The sequence below is a fragment of the Tenrec ecaudatus genome, chromosome X (assembly GCF_050624435.1).
Source record: "Tenrec ecaudatus isolate mTenEca1 chromosome X, mTenEca1.hap1, whole genome shotgun sequence".
Lineage (NCBI taxonomy): Eukaryota > Metazoa > Chordata > Mammalia > Afrosoricida > Tenrecidae > Tenrec > Tenrec ecaudatus.
Genome location: NC_134548.1, coordinates 78,559,248 through 78,579,331, shown reverse-complemented (window position 1 = coordinate 78,579,331; position 20,084 = coordinate 78,559,248). Strand labels below are relative to the sequence as shown.

Here is a 20,084-nt window from a genome sequence, read left to right as displayed (position 1 = left end):
GAATGAAAAAAGCAAGAAAAAGATGAATGAAAATTTCTTTTTTAAATGTTGCTATGAGGTAAAAGAAAACTTAGTGATACACTGAATTCTCTGAATTGGGTGGGAGGATTGTTCTTAGTATCCTCATTCAATAAGAAATAATGGTGGAAGGAATTTTATTATGAGACATCTGCCAGGACTAAAGTTTTACTACCTCTGATTCCCATTCAAGAGGGGAGCAAATGTCCCAGTTATGCTTCAGAAGGACACTCAGATAAATTTAAATAACAATCATAATTAATCAACAGTAGTCTAAGTGTCCCCTTTCTTTATACCTTGCTTCAAATAAATTTTCTTTTAATCCTCCGTATTTAAGAATAGTGCCTGGTAAACTATAAATGTTCAACAAATGTCTATAGACTGATTGAATACATATATACTCATGTTGTTACAAGATACTGTCCAGTCAGTTCTGACTCATAGTGAACCTATGTATAAGAGAAGGAAACAGCTCCTGGTCCTTTACCATCCTCACAATTATTATTAATGTTTGAGCCCATGTTGCAGCCATGTGCCAATCCATCTCATTGATGATCTTCCTCTTTTCTTTTGACCTTTCACTTTACCAACCATAGTGTACATACATAAAAATGAATATTTTCTCTTTTTAATAATAAACCAACACCAAACTCACAGGCATCAACTTGATTCTGACCCAGAGTAATGCTATTGAACAGAGTAAAACCACCCTTGAGTCTTTCTCAGGCTGTAAATCTTTTGGGGGGCAAAAGTCTCACTTTTCTCTCTCAGAATGGATGGTGGGTTCAAACTACTGACTTTGTGTTTACTGCTCAGCTCAGAACCCACTACACCACCATGACTCCTTATTTTTAATACTAAGTAAACTAAATTATTAATATTTAGTCAATATTTATAAAGCTACTTACATATATACTCAAGTATAAGCCAAGCTGAATATCAGCCAATATTTTACCCTAAAAACTGAATTGAAAATGTGCTGGAAAACTCGGTTTATACATGAGTATATATGGTAAATATGATGTTAGATGGATTAGTTGTGCTTCTTATATCTGATCTTTTTCATTTATCAATAAGTCCTAAAAAAGCCTAACCAAAAGTTATTTATATTTGGATAAACATTGCAGTGATTTATGTGTATGTCTAGGACCTAAAACAAGCCTCTGTACTAGCACATAAACTTTGAGCAATGAATGAATGAATGGCTTATCTCTGCTAAGAGAGAATCAGGCCTGTGCTTGATTCACTGTTGTAGTCTCATCAAGGACAGTGCAAGACCCGCGTATTTGCTCAATAACAGTTGTTAACCACCAAACAAACAAAAAAGCAGAAACAGGATATCAAACATCTAAAAGACTAGGTTCAAATTCCTTATAACAATCGAATGGTATGAACTCTAAGGATCAGATTTTTCCCAGAGATAAAGCTCAGAAGTAAGGAATGAGAAAGGACAAAGGGAAACAGAAATCCCAGCGAAGAGGAGAGGGCTGTTACATTTGGGGGATTGCAATCAATGTCACAACACAAAATGTGAATGAATTGTTGAATTGAAAACTAATTTGCTCTGTAAACTCACCCAAATCACAATAAAAGCTAAAGAAATAAAAATAAAAGACTAAAGAGAAACTAATGGAATTATACTCTGAAAAAATAAAAGAGAGGAAACAAAAGCCAGAATTTGTGGAACACATAAAAAGTGAGAATAGATTTAAACCCAAGTATATTCTAACTGTAAGTACATTCTAAGCATAAGTGCTATGATCAATAGACTGTATTTTTTAAAAATCCAGCCATATATTTACAAGCATATCTAAAACATCAAGGTATAAGAAGGCTTAAAATATAAGGATACGAATAGATAATGTCATGCAAAATTATAACTAAAAGAAAAGTCACAGTAGTTTTTTACTATCAGATAAAACAAATGGAAAGTAAGGACATCAGTTCCTAATGAGCCCGAGATGCTCCATTAGAGAGGAATGTTTTACCTTATATTTAGCCTACAAGTGCATTCTTGGAAGGCCAGGAGAAAGGAAGACGACAAGAGTAAACTGCTTTGGACAAAGACCTCAAACTGCGGTGCTCCTTCTCTCTGCAGCTCAATCACTGCTATACATCACTGGGATAGACAGAGGGAGGCCCGAGACAACTATCTTTGCATGGCCTCTTCCTCCAGCTCGACACCAGGTTCTAGCATTTTGTAATGTGTAAAGTGCTCTACAAATATAAAAGATTAGTCTCCTAACTCCATTCAATTCGGTCCTAGCTCAAAATCCTGTGGAAACCTTTGTTTTCATGTCTCTCTCTCCATGTAATGATCTCAACTCAGCCTCCTAATGTGTTCAGGGATCACAACTCTACCAAACTACCCTACTCTGCAATCTGTTGCCTCTGTGCCAAAACGCAGGTGAAAGAAAGTATCCCCAATGTTCTGTGTTTTCACAAAGCCCTGGTTTCTAGCTGGGCAAATCTTGAGTTTTTTGGCCTGTTTGGCCAGCACTAATAACTACTGGGCTCTGAGTTCACGGGAAAATGGACTAGAAATTCTGTCTAATGAGGCATTCAGGAATCTCGCATAGTTTCCATAATTCTCTTTCCATAGTCTTAATGCTAGCAAACCACCTTACATGTATATCTCTGGCATTTTCCCACTTCCCACCCCCAAGCATGACTCTCTTAAGCTGCTATATAGAGGGCAAGTCCTGAGCAGGATAGGGTGACTTTTAAGCAAGAATGGCCCCAAGCTCATTCTCGGCTTTTATGCTCTCTCTTAAGAGAAGAGAAGTATAGTGGTGAGTGCAGCAGTAGCAATCATTCTGGATGGGGGGCATACTTATTTTTGGAGTCAGGAGACCCACTAGAATAATCTCTGTGGATCCTTCCTTCTCTGGAGATTCCTGGCCTCTTTTTGTACTGGTCCATGTGCCCTCCAGCCCAGAGTTCACTCACCTAAAAATATATAGAATGGGATCCAATGCACAACCGAGAAGGTTTGGAGGATCTCCTGAAGATCCAGTCGAGGAAAGAAGTCCATCGCCACAGTGCTATTGAGCTGTGGCAAAAAGCCCTGACAGAGGCTAGAGCCTTTTAAGCAGAGTTAATTGCATGTACTTTGCTCTAATCACTTATCACCGAGTGTATTTAGCTGCTGGGATTTGACGTTGTCCTAACCTTTCCACCAATCCAAACTGATCTCTGCCCCACTCCAACTTCCTACACACATATATGGAGTTCCAGGTCGCACTGCCTTATCTGCCTGACGCATATGCATACTGTCCTTTGTTTTGTTTTGCAACTGTTGCAAATTCCATGATTAGGTAAAATGTACAGTAGTGTACCTCTCTGTATGATTTTACAGTTTACGATTTTATTAAATATATATTCCAAATGATACCTTGAGATAAAGATATTTATTAATTATTTTGCCCTTCCAGCAAGGGAAGAACTAAAGAATATTTAATCGGGAAAGGTAATATCAATGTACCACTGTAAAGCACCAAAAAGGACAAAGGGGAAGACATCAGGACCTTGAGGCCAACCAAGATAACTAGTAGATGCCTAGAATGTGAAGGATGAGGAAACTCAGGGGTTGCAACACCGTTGGGCAATATAACGTGTAGGCATGGATGCTATGAAAACAGAGAGAAACACAACGTAAGTGTATGTCCCACATTGTAAAACAACAGGAAAAGACTGTAACTGAACTGGTCGAGTTGAACTTGGTGATTTCTCAGAACACATGATAGATGGCCACCAACCATGGTGTCTGAATCAATTGAGTTCAAAATACCATGGGGTGTAACAGAAGCTTCCTTGACATTCTACATTTAACAAAGATTATTTGAGGATATATAATGTTACGTCCTGGTGGCATCCTGGGGTAGCATCTGTTCCATCAATCATGTTTAACATCTTACATAGAAAAGGGGTTTCTGAGCAGGAACAAGCACTACAGGTCAGAAGTCAATACTAGAGTCATCTCTAGGAGATCGTTCTTTAAAAAATCACTCTATTGAGGACTCATACAACTCTTATAACCATCTATATATACATCAATTGTGTAAAGCACATTTGTACATTCATTGCCCTCATCATTCTCAAAACATTTGCTCTTCACTTAAGCCTCTGGCATCAGCTCCTCATTTTCCCCCTCCCTCTCCGCTCCCCACTCCCTCATGAACCCTTGATAATTTATAATTATTGTGTCATGTCTTATACTGTCTTATGTGTCCCTTCACCCACTTTTCTGTTGTCCATCCCCCAGGGAGGTTATATGTAGATCCCTGTAATCAATTTTCCCTTTCCACTCCAGCCTCCCTCCACCCTGCCGGTATCGCCACTCTCACCACTGGTCCCGAAGGGATCATCTGCCCTGGATTCCCTGTGTTTCCAGTTCCTATCTGTTGTACCAGTGTACATCCTCTGGTCTAGCCCAATGTGTAAGGTAGAATTGGAATCATGATAGTGGGGAGTGGGGTAGGGGAGGAAGCTTTTAGGAACTGAAGGAAAGTTGTGTTTCAACATTGCTACCCTGCACCTTGACTGGCTCATTTCCTCTCCGTGACCCTTCCATAAGGGGATGTCCAGTTGCCTACAGATAGGCTTTGGGTCTCCACTCCGCACTCACCCTCATTCACAATATTATGATATTTTGTTCTTTGATGCCTGATACCTCATCCCTTCGACCCCTTGTGATCACACAAGCTGGTGTGCTTCTTCCATGTGGGCTTTGTTGTTTCTGAGCCAAATGGCCACTTGTTTACCTTCGAGCCTTTAAGGCCCCAGACACTATATCTTTTGATAGCCAGGCACCATGAACTTTCTTCACCACATTTGCTTATGGACCCGCTTTGTCTTCAGCTATTGTGTCGGGAAGGTGAGAATCATGGAATGGCAGTTTAATAGAAGAAAGTATTCTTGCATTGAGGGAGTACTTGAGTGGAGGCCCAAAGTCCATCTGCTACCTTAATACTAAACCTATACATATATGCACATAGTTCCATTTCCCCATCCTCATATATAAATGTATTTACATATGCACATGACTTTATTTGGACATGTATAAATGACCTTTGCCTCCTAACTCTTTCCTCTATTTCCTTTCACTTTCCTCCTGTCCCACTATCATGTTCAGCCTTCATTTAAGTTTCAGTAATTCCTCTCGGTTACATTACCCTTGATCATGCCCTACCAGGCCTCCTACACCTTTCTCAACACTGATTTGGATAATTTGTTGTTCCCTTGACCCTGGGTTTGTTAACACCACTTGCTTTCCCCCCAGCTCCCCCTCTCCTAGATCCCCCCGGAACCATCAGTCCCATTGATTTCTCCTCAAGATTGTTCATCCAGCCTATCTTATTTAGAAGACCTGCAGAGATTATAACATGCACAAAAACAAGACAGAGAAAAACAAAGCAACAAAAGAAAACAACACAACAACAAGCCAATGACAAATTTTAAAAACCAACAACAACAAAAAAGAAAAGCTCGTAGTTAGTTCAAGGACTGTTTGTTGGCCTTTAGGAGTGTTTTCCAGTTGAGTTTGTGGAGCTTCAAGCTCTGGCCCCGAAGTCTAATTTTGGTATTCCCTGGGGACTTCGATGCTCTGTTCTCCTTGCTGTTCTGTTCCACACCCTTAGTGTTTTGCCTCGGTGTGGTAGGATCAGATCGGGCGGAATTCCCATACTGTCTCCAGTGTTGTCCCCCATAGGGCTATGGGTCAGTGAGGGATGTCATGTCTCATAGTGGGGCCAGCCATATGGTCTTCTCTGTGGATTGGCTGCTCTGAGCAGGAATATTGTCCTTAAGGCTTGGTGGGCCAGGATGTGCTTCACTCTCTCTTCCTTGCCCTTCATTTGCTCCCATGTGCTCTGATCAGACATGTCCCTCTCCCTGAGCTGCAGCTTCAGTGCTGTCCTCTGAAATAAATTCTTCTGTGGGAAAGGCCAGGTGTCCACGTAGTTGGGATTGGGGCCGGTCCCTCAGACCTCTCCACTGGTTCCCTACTTCATGCCAGCGTGTTGCATTCACATCTTGGAGCAGTGGGTTGAAGTCTGGACCCCTCTTGGAGATTCTTAATGAAAGGACTGCAAGTGTTTTTCCAGAGAAAGCACTGCCTGGGTATGACACAGGCAAGACATAAATTCACATTATGTATTCCTGGTAGGGGAAAACAGAGAAGTAAGCCCAATGAGACACATGATTTTCTAATATCACTTCTTTGTAGAGAGCTCCCTGAACACATCAAGCACCGATGTGGAAAGGTCTGAAATAGCCAATATAGACAACGTATACAAACTGGAGAACTTGAAGGCACTTTCAAGATTGGGTATCTACCCTCTTCCACTTTATTATCCTGGGTCCAGCCTACTCTGGTCGCAGGCTGTCTCCTCATTCTTCAAAGTTTAGTGAACATGTAATTCTCGGGTTCTCGGATTGTACCTCTGGGTTCCCAATGTACAGACTTTGGAAGGAACATACGCGAGGGAATGAGCGTTTGTGAATGTCGACCTCACCTCTACCACCTTCTAAGAACTCTAGGTTATTGAAGTCCTCTTCCCTCTCTTGGCCATTAGCCACTCAGCAACCCTACAGCAGGGCAGCCTCTCTTGCTAGCTTCTCCTTGATCCCTTGTGGGTAATTTTATGTACACAAAAAAGGTAAATTGCTTAGGTTAAATCAAAAAAGGAACACACTATAAAAACCTGGAAACAACAGAAGTGTTTAAACTCTGATAAGTGAGCTGTGATATATCAATGTTATAGACAAAGTTGTGGTCTGTAAAGGTCATTAAAATCATAATAAGGCATGTCTGTAGTATATGATATGTTGTTTTTAAAAGCAAAATGTAAAGCAGACCTCTACATTTAATATATTTCATAAAATTATGATCTCTACTATCATACAATGAAAGGAGTTATGAGAGCAAAATGATTGCTGTTTTAAGGTGAAGGGATTCTGTGTATTTTAAATATAAGGTTACTTGAATATGAAAAGAAATTGGATGGATTATTGTAAAGTTGCCTGAAGAAGTGTGATTCATGATGGGGTTCATTCACATAGTGATTCATTCAGAAAACGAAATGTTTGGTTTTCAGAACAAAAAAGCCAAAAATAATTCTGAGTTACCCAGAATGAGTACCAAGTGAGTGATGGGGAAATAAGAAGAAGTGGTGGGGGAGAGGGAAAGGAATGGGATAAGTTCAGTTGAGTTATGCTTGTCCATTACGAGGCCCTGTGTACAACCTGCTATGGAAAGAGACCTCATAAGCAAAGTGCTACTAGGGAATAAGAACGAGGCCTCACACATCTCAAAATACAGCCAGAGTAGTACAACAGCATACACACAGACCAATGGCATAGACTATAAAATATAAATCCACGCACCTATGGACAGCAGGCAAAAATGTATTCAATAGGGAAGTGATAGTTTTGTTAACAAATAGTGGTGATAAAACTGGATATTCATTCACAGAAAAATGAACCAGTACCCGTATCTCACATAACATACAAAAATAAATTCAAGATGGATCAAAGACTTAAAATAGGGACAGACTTATGGACCCTAACATATGGCATAAATGCACTATGAAACAATGAAAAACACAAAAACAGCAGAAGACAAACTAGATGACTGGGCCCTCCTAAAAACTGAACACATGCAGATATCAAAAAATTTCACCACAAGAGGAAAAAACTCAGATCCTGTGAAAAGTTTTCTGGCCATAGCAAATTAGACAAGAGAATAACCTCTAAAATTTAATACCTCAGTAAGAAAAAGATAAATAAGTCGATTTTAAAATGGGTAGACATTACGAACAAATATGTCATCAAAGAAGATATTCAGGCTGTCAAGAAACATATGAAGAAATGTTCAAGATTATTAACTATTAGAGCGACGCAATGCAAATCAAAACACTCCAACAGTATTGCCCACGCTAAAACAAAACATAAAACAATAGAGGCTGGTGAGCAGTATGTAAACCCTCATACACAGTTGGCGGGACTGTAATATGGTGTAACCACTGTAGAAAAAGTATGATGCGTCCTTGAAAAGTTGGAAATACAAATATCCTATGACAAAGTAATTCATCTACTTGGCATATATCCTACAGAAATAAGTGCTATGCCGAAAAAGATGTATGCACACCCATGTTCATTTCAGCACTGCTCACAACAGAAACAAAGATGGAAATAACCATAAGTGGAAGAATTAATAAACAGACAATGGTAAAGAATAACAATGAATCTGAGAAACACCTCATAACTGGATCAACTTGAAAGACACTATTCTGAGTGAAATGAGTCAATTACAAAAGGTAAATATTGCATGACATGAATATTGTAAACCACCACTTGTCTGTCAGCATGTCGTACCGTGGTGCCTTGTGTGTTGCTGTGAGGCTGGAAGCGATGCCATTGGCATTTCAAATGCCAGCAGGTTCACTCAACGTGAACTGGTGCCAGCAGAACTTCTAGACTATGAACAGACTATGAAGAAATTGACTCCCCACTGCGGAGCAAGTAGCTGCTGAAAACCTTTTGCATAGCATTGCCAAATATTGAAGGTTTAATGAATGGAAGCGGAACACGGTCAAAGACAGTGCCAGAGGATGGATTCCTCGGGTTGGAAAGCACTTAAAAGGAAGTAGTCAGCATTCCACCATTGCAGGAGGTAGCATATGAGCTAGCCCCAATGGTGCTGAAGGAAGTTCAAACTGCACTAAAAGCATTAGCCAAAAGCAAGGCTCCAGGAATTGATGAAATACCAATGGGAAAGTTTCAAGTAGCTGATGATGCCCTGGAAGCACTCACTCGTTTCTGCTAGAAAACTTGGACGACAGCTACTTGGAAGATATCCATATTTGTAGTCATTCCAATTCCCAAGAAAGATAAATCCATATAATGCTCAAATTATAGAATATCATTGATATCACATGTAAGTAGAATTTTTCTGAAGATTATGCAACAATGGTTGCTGCCATACATAAACAGGGAGCTGCTAGAGATTCAGGCCAGATTCAGAAGAGATGTGGAACAAGGAATAGCAGATGGATCTTGGCTGAAAGCAGAAAATACCAGAAAGATATTTACTTGTGTTTTATTGACCTTCCCAAGCCAATCGACTGTGCAGAGCATAACAAACACTGGATAGCTTTGAGAAGACTGGGAATTCCAGAACACCTCATTGTGTTCATGTGGAACTTGTACATCGATCAAGAGGCAGCTGTGCAAACAGAACATGGAAATGAGGAAAGGTGTACTTCAGGGTTGTATCCTGTCACCATACTTATTCAATCCATATGCTGGGCAAATCATCAGAAAAGCTGGCTTATGTGAGGAGTGTGGCATCAGGATCAAAGGGAGGCTTATTAACCCACGATGTGCAGATGACACAACTTGGCTGACTGAAAGTGAGGAGGACCTAAAGGACTTGCTGATGAAGATGAAGGATTGCAGCATCCAGAATGGATGACGACCCAGTGGAAAGTTGTCCAGGATTTTGTCTTGCTTGGATCTACAATCAATACTCATGGAAGCAGCAGTCAGGAGATTAGAAGCCTTGCCTTGTGTAAATCTCCTGCACAAGACCTCTTTAGAGCAGCGAAACGGGCTAAGGTATGTCCAATCCAAATCTTGGTATTTTCATTTGCCTCCTATGCATGTGAAAGTGGGACACTGAAAAAGGAAGACCAAAGAATTGATGCATTTGAGTTGTGGTGCTGGTGAAGAAGATTGAAAGTACCACGGACTGCCAAACAAAAAACCCCACAAAACTATCTTGGAAGTAGTACCGCCAGAATGCTCATTAGGAGCAAGGATGGTGAGATTTTGTCTTGCATACTTTGGGCATGTTTTCAGGAGAGACCAGTCTCTGGAGAAGGACATCAAGCTTGGTAGAGCAGTAGTGAGAAAAAGGCAGACCCTGAACAAGATGGATTGATAAGTGGCTTCAACAATGGCTTCAAGCATAGGAACACTTGTGAGGATGGCATAGGACAGGGCAGTGCTTTCTTCCGTTGTGCAGAGGGTCATTATGGATCAGAACCAACTCGATGGCACTTACCAACACAATAATTATTGTAAAAAGTCAAGAAAAGGCTTTTGCACCAGAAGAAACATTATTTGATGGTTACAAAGAATGGGGGTGGGTGGGAGTATGTTACTGGCTTGAGGTTAAATCTGTGTTATCTGGGGTGAAAAGAAGGTAATATACAATAATAGACAGGCTATTAAAAGATGGTGGAAGCAGAGGGAAGTGAGCAAGAGTTAATGGCAACAGAGGTAAATACTGCTATACACACAATCCTCGATAGTGGTGATCTATGAGTCGATGCATGCATCGACACACAGGCTAAACAAATGGAGGAGAGAAAGTGGGGAAAAATACACACACATGTATATATGGACACATACATAGGTTTGACAGAGGACATTTGTATATCGATATTTATACCTTTGCTGCAAATAGATCCATGTATGTGGTGGAGTATACAGGGGGCAAAATTGTGTAAATTTTTTTTAGATATAGCCATATACCTTGAGAGAATGAGTCCTTGAAGCTCAAGGCCATAATCTCAGGAGACACCAAGGTCAATTGGCATAATGTACTCATAGAAGGTCTGGCAATCTGTTTCCATAAAGACCACAGTAAAGAAAACCTCATGGTTTTACTGCCAAATTCAATACATTACCATGAATTAGAATGAATAGACAGCACTTTGGTTTGTGTTTCCCTTAGGAGCCCTGGTGGCATAGTGATTATGAATTGGGCTGCTAAATTCAAAGTTTGAAACCACCAGCTGCTCTGTGGAAGAAAGCAAAGCTTTCTACTCCCATAAAAAATTTAGTCTTGGAAACTCACAGGCAGTTCTACCCTGTCCTATTAGTGTCACTATGAGTCGGCATCACTTCAATGGCAGTACGTTTAGGTTTTGATGTCTCCCTAATATATAGAAGGTATTCAATACACAATAGCAATTATTATTGTTCCTGTTATCACACTGAGCTAGACTGGCCTATGATATGGCTGCTTTGTTCTTCCTTTGAGAGATTTGCTGCTAGTTCAGACAAGAAGCCAAAATTTAAGACTTTGTTCACCAGTCTTTCACATACATTTGTCAAAGATGGCCTGGCATACATGTGCAAAAAACTGGTTCTCAGTTTCCACTACACAGAGCAGTTTTTCCTTTGTCTATCATCACAGGATACAAAAAAGCATGTCACAAACTTTTGGTTGGTGGCAACAAATGACACTGAGAAAGCATTGGAGGGGTGTGTGTGAAAAGAAAATGAAAAAAATACTGGATTAAAACGGGTATTTCTTTTCTAAAACATCATTTTATTGGGGGCTCTTATAAATCTTATAACAATATCTCATTCAATAGTATTAAGCACACTTTTACATGTTACCATCAACATTTCCAAAACAATTTCTTTCTACTTGAGCCCTTGGTATCAGCTCTTTTCCCCCCTCCCTCCCTCATGAAACCTTGATCAATTATATATTATTATTGTTCTTTCATGTCTTACACTGTCCATGGTCTCCCTTCATCCACCTAAAAAAGGTATTTCTTATTCTCTCCTTAGTCCTCGTAATTTATTAAGACTACTCCCCTTACTCCTCATTCTTGAGTTATGTTTCTACACTTTATAATATGCTTTCTGTAATCATTTACTTCACGGTATGGCCTGTGAGTGGGTGGGTAGTTGTGTACATCTGGGAAAGGATATGACAAAGCCAGTGAACTATAACCCACGTCTCTGTTTTGAAATATGAGTGGGCTGACCAGGTTGACTTGTATGTTAGATGAATGAGTGAGTTAAAAGGAATCTGTGAGGAAATGATACACAAGTGTCAGGGAGATGTGAGGGGCGATACAGTGAGGGTAGAGGGTGAGTGGGTTGGAAAGAGGGGATGGATTACAAGGATCTACAATATGACCTCCTCCCTGTGGGACGGACAACAGAAAAGGGGGTGAAGGGAGACGTCAGACAGGGCAAGATATAACAAAATAATAACTTATAAATTATCAAGGGCTCATGAGGGAGAGGGGAACAGGGAGGGAGGGGGGAAAAAGAGGACCTGATGCAAAGGGCTTAAGTGGAGAGCAAATGCTTTGAAAATGATAAGGGCAATGAATGTAGATGTGCTTTACACAATTGATGTATGTATGGATTGTGATGAGTTGTATGAGCCCCTAATATAACATTTAAAAAACAACAACAAAGAGATAGGCAACAATACTATACTGCTATAGGCTGAATAACAGAGATGGGTGGTGCCCAAGTAGCTTAGTGTATGGTAAAAGAAATACCACAAATAGATTTGAGCAAACAGAAATTTATTTTCTTATAATGTAGAAGAATAGAAGTTCAAATTCAGGGTGTGTCTCCAGGATAAAGTACTTTTTTGTGTATTTCAGGTTCTGCTGTGGACCTTTGAGTCCATTTTAAGTGCTACGAGTCTATATAGCAGAGCAGAACTGTCCCACAGGGTGTCCTAGGCTATAGTCTTTATGAGAGCAGATCACATCACCTGGTCATTTCTTCTGAGTTCTGGTTGGTGGGTTCCAACTGCTGAACTTTTCATTAGTAGCTGAACCACTAGACCATATTTTAGCATCTAATAGCTGATATATATTTTTTGAATTCTTGGAGCTGTGGATTTATCTGCATCTGTCGTATCAGATACTATCTATATATCACCCCCTCTCCTCATTTGTGTTCACTTGCCGGTATTGTCTAGGTTATTCCTTACAACACAAAAGACACTAGATTTAGGGCATTCTTCACTGTTATGACCTATTAATATAATCAAGAAAACCCATCCAAAGGTAATAAACCAAAAACCAAACTCACTACCAACTCACAGGGGTTAGGATTTCCATACATTATTTCAGAGGGTAGGAGACAATTCAATCCATCACAGGTGGCACTGTGCCTACTGTGCTGATGAGAAAGCAGAGGACATTCTGTAGTTCAGATGATACAGAGAGGTGGTGTTAGGTTTTTTAAAAATTCCCTTTTCAAATTATTTTAAACAAAAGTGAGTTTCCAGGGATCTTCTACTTATGGAGTATCAGCACCCTGAGAAGTCAGACTTTAACTTTCTGGGCTTGAACACAGCTCTTTCAGTCCTGTCTTCTTGTTTTCACTAGGGTGTTGAAAAGAACAAGAGTAGAAAGGACAAATCACTGTGCAGAGGCATTACAAAGAAATAGTGCCCAGAATTCATCTTTCCCAAAGTTAACTAGCCTCCACGTGAGAGCCATAGAAGGTAAATACTATGGCTAAAGTGAACTGTTTGCCTGATCGTCACTGGACCTCTACTCAGGACATCATGGAGTTGGGCCCTTCTAAAAGTCATTTGCTCCCCAAGCTAGCTTCTTCTACAGTAAAAGAAAGATATCCTCTGTCTTACAGGCTGTTGTGTTAAATAAGCTGTGAATGCAAAATCACCTTACAAACTATAAATTATTATCTGTTAAAAGCTTTTAAGATGTCTCACCTCCCACAATCCACCAAGCTCAGCTCCTTCTAACACCCTGGAAAGCCCTAGCTCTGGTGGGAGAAGAGAAGGTGGATCGTTTTGGTTTCTCTTGCATTCTAGAGTGAACTGGGGAAGAAAATGGAGAAAGATGAGCTTGTTCACTGCCTCCCTCCTCTTACAACCAGCCCACCACCCACCCGTGGCTGAGTAGGGGAATGAGGGGGAGTAAGCATAACCTTCATTTTGGTGAGTCAACTAAGACTTACTAGAGCTCCAATGATATGACATTTTTTGTTTGAATTATTAAAGCTGTTCCTTCTGAGTAGCTTTGAAACACAGAACAAAAAACAAGTATTCTTACTAGTGCAAACACAAGAAAACCAGCTTCTCTGGGCCTGTTTTCCCATCAATAAAATTAGGATAATGCTACCTATTTTGCAGGTCTGTTGTGAATGTTGAGATCACAGTGTGTGAAAGTGCTAGGTCCAGTGCCTTCTCCTTGAAAAGCCCAACACTTAGCCACTCATTTCCTGTTGTTCTTAGTGGTCACACTGTTGTCACTGAGTTTGTACAAACAGAATACGTTTCTTCTTCAGTTGCCAGAATCTGTGATGATGGTCATCAGTATCCATTTAATTCTACCAACTCCGTAAGACACTTTTATACATTGAGGAAACTGCATTTCAGAAATGTGTGCTCAAGGGCAGCTTGTAAGTTTTAAACCCAGGACTCAAAACTCTTTTGTCTGTCTTGTCTCTTAGCTATCAGAATGTGTGAGGGGGCTTAATCAAACTGGACCTTCTGAAGGGTCCATATTTACGAAGACTTTGACCAATTTGGCCTAAAATTTGGGAATGAACTGACTCACAGAAGATTCCCAAGGGCAAGGAATGGACCGCTGCTAGAAAGCCAGCCTGGCAGTAATAAAGAGCAGAAAATCTGCTTGCTGAACAAATCTTTGGGGGAATTTTATCCGTGCTCTAGCAGTTCCAGGAGTTCATGTTGTAAGGGCCAGAGGAGTCCTTTATCAAGCATATACAAACAGTTTGAGAGCCTTTTTCCCTGTCATCTCCGACTACACACAACTTCCTACTCATCACCTGACAGTCCTCCACTCACCACCCAATGAACAAGAGGAAACTGAGTCTCCTTTTCAAAACCCTCCTAATCTAGACTAGAGACATTAGGAAGAGGTTTGTCATCTTCCTATTAAAAGAAAACCTATGTGTAACAAAACTACATGGTACAATTGTTTTCTTTACACATTGACACATGGCAGCCTTTGAAAGCTATCACCTCAGTGCTGATGACATCTCTACTCCAGAAAGTAGGTTATCTTTCAGTGTCATCTGTTTATCTTCCTCCTTAGCACTCGACTGTGTGACCCCCGGCACCTCTAAACCAGTAAAACAAACACTATTTTGTTTGTTGAAGCCAGGTACAGGCTGTGTAAATGACTGCACAGCATAGGCACATGGGGCCCAAAGTGGTCTACAGGGATAATTCAGGGGTCAGCCTCCAGTCTGAAACTACTGCTCACCCAAAGGACTATGGCAAATATTTCCATGACAAGGGCATGACTCTTCCAGTGCTTATTTGCTTCCCTCTTTTTTTTTCTTCATCTTATAAAGAATACCTAATTCTTTGCCTCCTTTATAGTATTTAGTGCTGTATCTTACATGTAGACTTTCAATAAATGTTGGAATTTGCATAAACCCAGTATGTCTAAGGCACTGTGGGATAGGTATTGGGGCTTCCAACCGCAAGGCTGGTGGTTCCAATTTACCAACAGCTCCAAGGGAGAAATATGAAGTTATTTGTTCTTGGTAGAGATTTAGTCTCAAACCCCAATAGGCTTTGGTAAGCTAAGGCTACTGTTGAAGATAAAAAGGACAAGGTAGATCGAAAGGGAAAATAGTCTAACCATTCACCGTGAATTCACTTACTGCTCTCATTTCTGAAAGCAGTGCTGTGACGCAGGGAAAGTCCTGAACTTGGTGCTCAACCCTTAGAAAGCACTGTTATTGGAGCAGTTCACCTAAACTTCACACCATGTGCTCAGTAGGAAAGAGAAAACCCCCAGCTAATCTGAGTAAATGATTTTGGGCAATTCTCTGCCCAATGTGGGTCCCTACCCACAGGTGAATCCCCGCCACTCCTCCCTAAAAAAAGGCAACCGATTCCCATATTATTTTGCAGAGGCTCGTGTGATAGAAGGGCCTTTATTGTTTTTTACACAGAATTCATACAGCCATTGATTATACAGAGCCATTTCCCAGAGCTCATTTCTTTCCACTTAAGAAATCGTAATACACCATGATGAGAATGATAATGCTGAAACAAGATTATTGGCTTATCTTTAAGGTACAAATACACACTTAATCATTTGACACTTTAATGGACACAAAGCAAGATGAATTGTCTTTGCTTTTGTTGTCGACAGCTGAAGCAGGAGCCCAGGGAGAAAACGGTATAGCTTTCCTTGGAGATGAAGATGTAAGCTCCTCCTGTTCCATCTTGTCATGGGACAATTAACCCATGTTCTGTCTGTTGCCATAGCCCCTAGGATGGGTATCCTTCCAGTCATCCCAACCCCGGGCTCTACGCAAAGTTTGTTCATCATCTTCTTCCTCCTTTTGTTCCTGATCTTCCTCTTGCTGAGCTGCGTTTCTGAACTCTGCTCAAGTGGAACAATGAGAAAGTGGGGTGAGAAAGTAACACCAGTATGTTAAGTAGAAGTCAAGGTTTTCAGCTCCACTCTGAATGAGAACAGGGAATTCACATAAAGCAAGATCACAGGAATCTAGGTTGCTGCCTATACTGTACCTAGAAGTGGGTTGAGCACTTATTGTTTAACACATTGTATGTTAAATAATAGTAAAAAAAGGAAACCGAGCTGATTCCAGGAACCCAAGTGGAAGGTGCATTTTGAGAATGACGAGGGCAAGGAAATATATAAGGGTGCTTTGCTCAATTGATGTATTCATGGATTGTGCTAAGAGCTGTATGAGCCCCAATACAATGATTTATTAATAAAAAATAATAATAGTAAGAAAATTTTACAGAAGGTAAAAACAAGTAAAGTTGTTTTCTCAGAATGAATTCTATTTGGGGATACAAATCATTGCTAAAATGGTAAAAAAAAAAAACCCCAAACCAACCAGTCAAACAGAACCTCAGAAAAACAAAAGCACTAAACTAAATATTTTTATTTGTTTTATTATATTTATGTTAGGGAGGTAGGACTACAAGTGACCCCCCCATTTCCTTTTTTGTAGTCATATAGTTAAATAGGTGTGTAAAATGGAAAATCACATGCCAGTTGGATCTACTGGAAACTACCTGCATTATTTTGCACATGCTTGCAAGTGATCTAATTTTGCCATGTAGTATACAGCTAAAAGAGCTAGTCTCCCTTTTGCATCAAGCTTTTCATTTGTAAGATACAGCAGCAATTCTTTGGACACCCCTGAGCTTGCCCATGAGAGATTCTCATTACTGTAAAATATGACATTATATGAAGATCACATCTAGAATTCTTTAAAAACCAAAAACCTTTTATTATAAAACAGAAACAGGAAACAACACATACTTTATTAACAGACACACTCAAACCTCAAATAATTGAGTCTATTCCAATTCATTGTGACTTTATCTAGGGCTTCCAGGTATGTTAATCTTAATGGGAGCTGTTGGCCTCGATTTTTCCCCACAATGGACATACACACACATTTTATGTGCTTTTAGAAGATAAATACCCCGTCAGTCTCCAATGAAGCCATGACAAAATACTGTATATACTCAAGTATAAGCCAACCTGAGTGTCCGCCAGGGCATATAATTTTACCACAAAAACTACACAAAAAATGTGCTGAAAAACTCAGTTTATACTCGAGTATATATGGTACCTTTTTGACTCATCTCAGAAGCCTATTCCATGTACCTCAATCAAATCAAATTCCCTTTTCCCTCTCCAAAGTAACCTTTTAGAGTAATATCCTTCTGGATATAGCTTCATTACCCTAGTGTGCATCCCCAGACATCATAGCTACCCGCTTGATTTTCTATCACTCCCAAAGGTCCTCTGTGCCATTTACTTCCCATGCACCCCTCTTCCCAGCCCCTGTCAATCACTACTCATTTCCATGCTGTTATTGTTTAGTTGCTATCACATCAATTCCAACTCATAGCAACCCCGAATGTTACAGTACTGCTCCATCGGGTCGTTCTTAGCTCCAATCGTCACAAAAACAGATCACCAGGCTTATCCTTTACAACAATACAGGGTAGGTTTGAGCCACCAGTCTTTAAGTGAGCAGTTTAGCACAAACTGTTTACACCATCTAAGGACCTCTGTCAACAAGCCCTGGTGGGGTTGTGAGCTAAGCATTGGGCTGTTAATTGTAGGGTCAGAAGGTTAAACCCATGAGCTGCTCTGTAGGAGAAAGAGAAGGTTGTACGCTTTCAGAAAGATTTCCAGTCTCAGAAATCCAAAAGAGCATTCTACCCTATCCTACACAGTGTTGATATGAGTTGGAATTGATTTAATGGTAGTAAGTGAAGGAACCTCTGTTGCCATAGACTTGCCTTTTCTAAACATTTCCAACATATTGAGCTATATAATACGTGACATTTTGTGACTGGTTTTTCACTTAGCATGCTTTTTGTTTTTTTATCATCAAATAAAATTTAATGATCATACAAGAAATTATAACAAAGTATTATATATTTTTTCTAGATCTTTCATCCTTACCCCATTGCTGTCAAGTCAATTCCAACTTAGGACAGAGTAGTACAGCCCCATAAGGTTTCTTTTAAACATTTATTTCACTGTTTTATATATTTATTTTTAACAGTTTTATTGACCTATAATTCACGTACCACACAATTCAATGGCCTACTAGAGTTATGTAAGCTTCACCATAGTTTTAGAACATTCTTTTCATTCTTGTGCCTATTATTAGCTCCCCGCTAGCCCCCAATTTCCCTGCCATAACCCTTAGTAACTATAAACCTAGTTCCTGTCTCTATAGCCCTACTTATCCTGGATTTCATCATGTGAGAAAATCATACAATGACAACAGCAAAATAAAACACAGAAAATCCTCAAGCCTGGAGAAAGCGGAAGATAAAAGAAACTGGAACAAATGAAAAGTGCAACACACGGGAAAGCGAGTGATAATATGTTAAATTTTAACCTACCTACAGCTGCAGAGTACTTTCCACCAATGCACTTTCTCTAAGGGCAAGATTATTCACATCACTAGTCAATTGTCTAAGGGAATTCCATGAAGGCTTAATCTGTATAGGGACTCTGCAAATAGATTTTGAATTTTCATTATCATCTATAGCCTTCTACAAACTGAGTGCTCGGAATTTAAGTTCTAATGCAATTCCCTCTTCTGATCTTGGATTTTAATATTTATAATCCTTGGATTATATGGGCTGGTGTATTCCTTCCAGGTTGGCTTACCTCACTTAGATGGCTTCTTGCTTTAAGATAAGCCTTTAAGGCTCTAGAAGCTATTCTTTCTGATAGCCAGGCACCATCTGATTTCTTCACAACACTCTGAGTTGACAAGTTTTACTTATGGATTTATATTTGATCTGTCAAATCCTTTCAGCATGATTATATGTGATGCTCTGTTCTTTCATTAGGACATATAGGTTGGTAAGCCAAACAATAGTGTTAGAAAATCATAGTAACTACTTTAAAAACACCGAAATGTGAATTTACTGCCAGTGTATCCTCTATCTATGTCCATGCACTTCTGATGGGGGTGCTCCCATCTCTGTAACCCTTCACCACAGAATTCTGTGCTCTTCCATTTACATCACATCACAGTGGGAGTTTTTACATCCTTAGGGAACTCCAGTCGGGTTCCTTTCCCATGTTTTGGAGTTTGGGGCACAGAAAGAAGTTCAAAGGGACAAAAGGAAATCTGATGGGACAAAACCAGGGCTGAGGGTTGATGGGGTTTTCCAACTAAATTCTAAATTCCTCAAACTTTCCTGTGTTCTTGCCCATCAAAGCAGTTTTCAATGGTCTTAAAACTTCTTTAATAACCCCCTGTGATCATCCCATGTACTTTGAAAAAAATCTTTGGAATCTGGAAAAAAAAGTCACCAAAATTTGAGCGAATTTAACTGGCCCACCAGATCCCCTTGGAAGCCACTATTTTGATTGGCCTGTTTCTGGAAGCACTCTAAGAAAACTAAGAGAACTTGTCTATAGTCACCCAGTAATCACAGAGACATGGTTAACTATGTTTTTTAAAAAAACAACAATAAACGCATGCATGTATGAATTAGGATGCTAGCAGCAATAATTTTTGGTGTGATGTAAAAGCTGTTGATATTCTGTGCCATGAACCACTGATATATTTACTTGGGGGAGTGGGGATCTAAATGATGATGATCATAATTTTATCATTTCTTTTTTATTTCTTTGCCCAGTAGTAAAAATAAATGATTCTCCCTTCACCCCACTATCATGACCTTAATTCTACCTTACAAATCAGATTAGACCAGAGCATGCACACTGCTACATTTAAGAACCCACAACACAGGGAAT

The 20,084-nt window shown here is 39.9% G+C and overlaps 1 protein-coding gene across 2 annotated transcripts in view; it reads right to left on the bottom strand.

Annotated features, from left to right (window-relative positions):
- Positions 1-15,716: 15,716 nt before the first annotated feature.
- IGBP1 (immunoglobulin binding protein 1) overlaps positions 15,717-20,084 on the bottom strand; it is a 30,565-nt gene continuing 26,197 nt past the window's right edge. For both annotated transcript variants that reach the window (XM_075538714.1, XM_075538713.1), the window contains one exon: positions 15,717-16,187. In XM_075538714.1, coding sequence (XP_075394829.1) covers positions 16,042-16,187 — 146 coding nt within the window. In that variant the 3' untranslated portion in view covers positions 15,717-16,041. The remainder of the gene's footprint in view (positions 16,188-20,084) is intronic.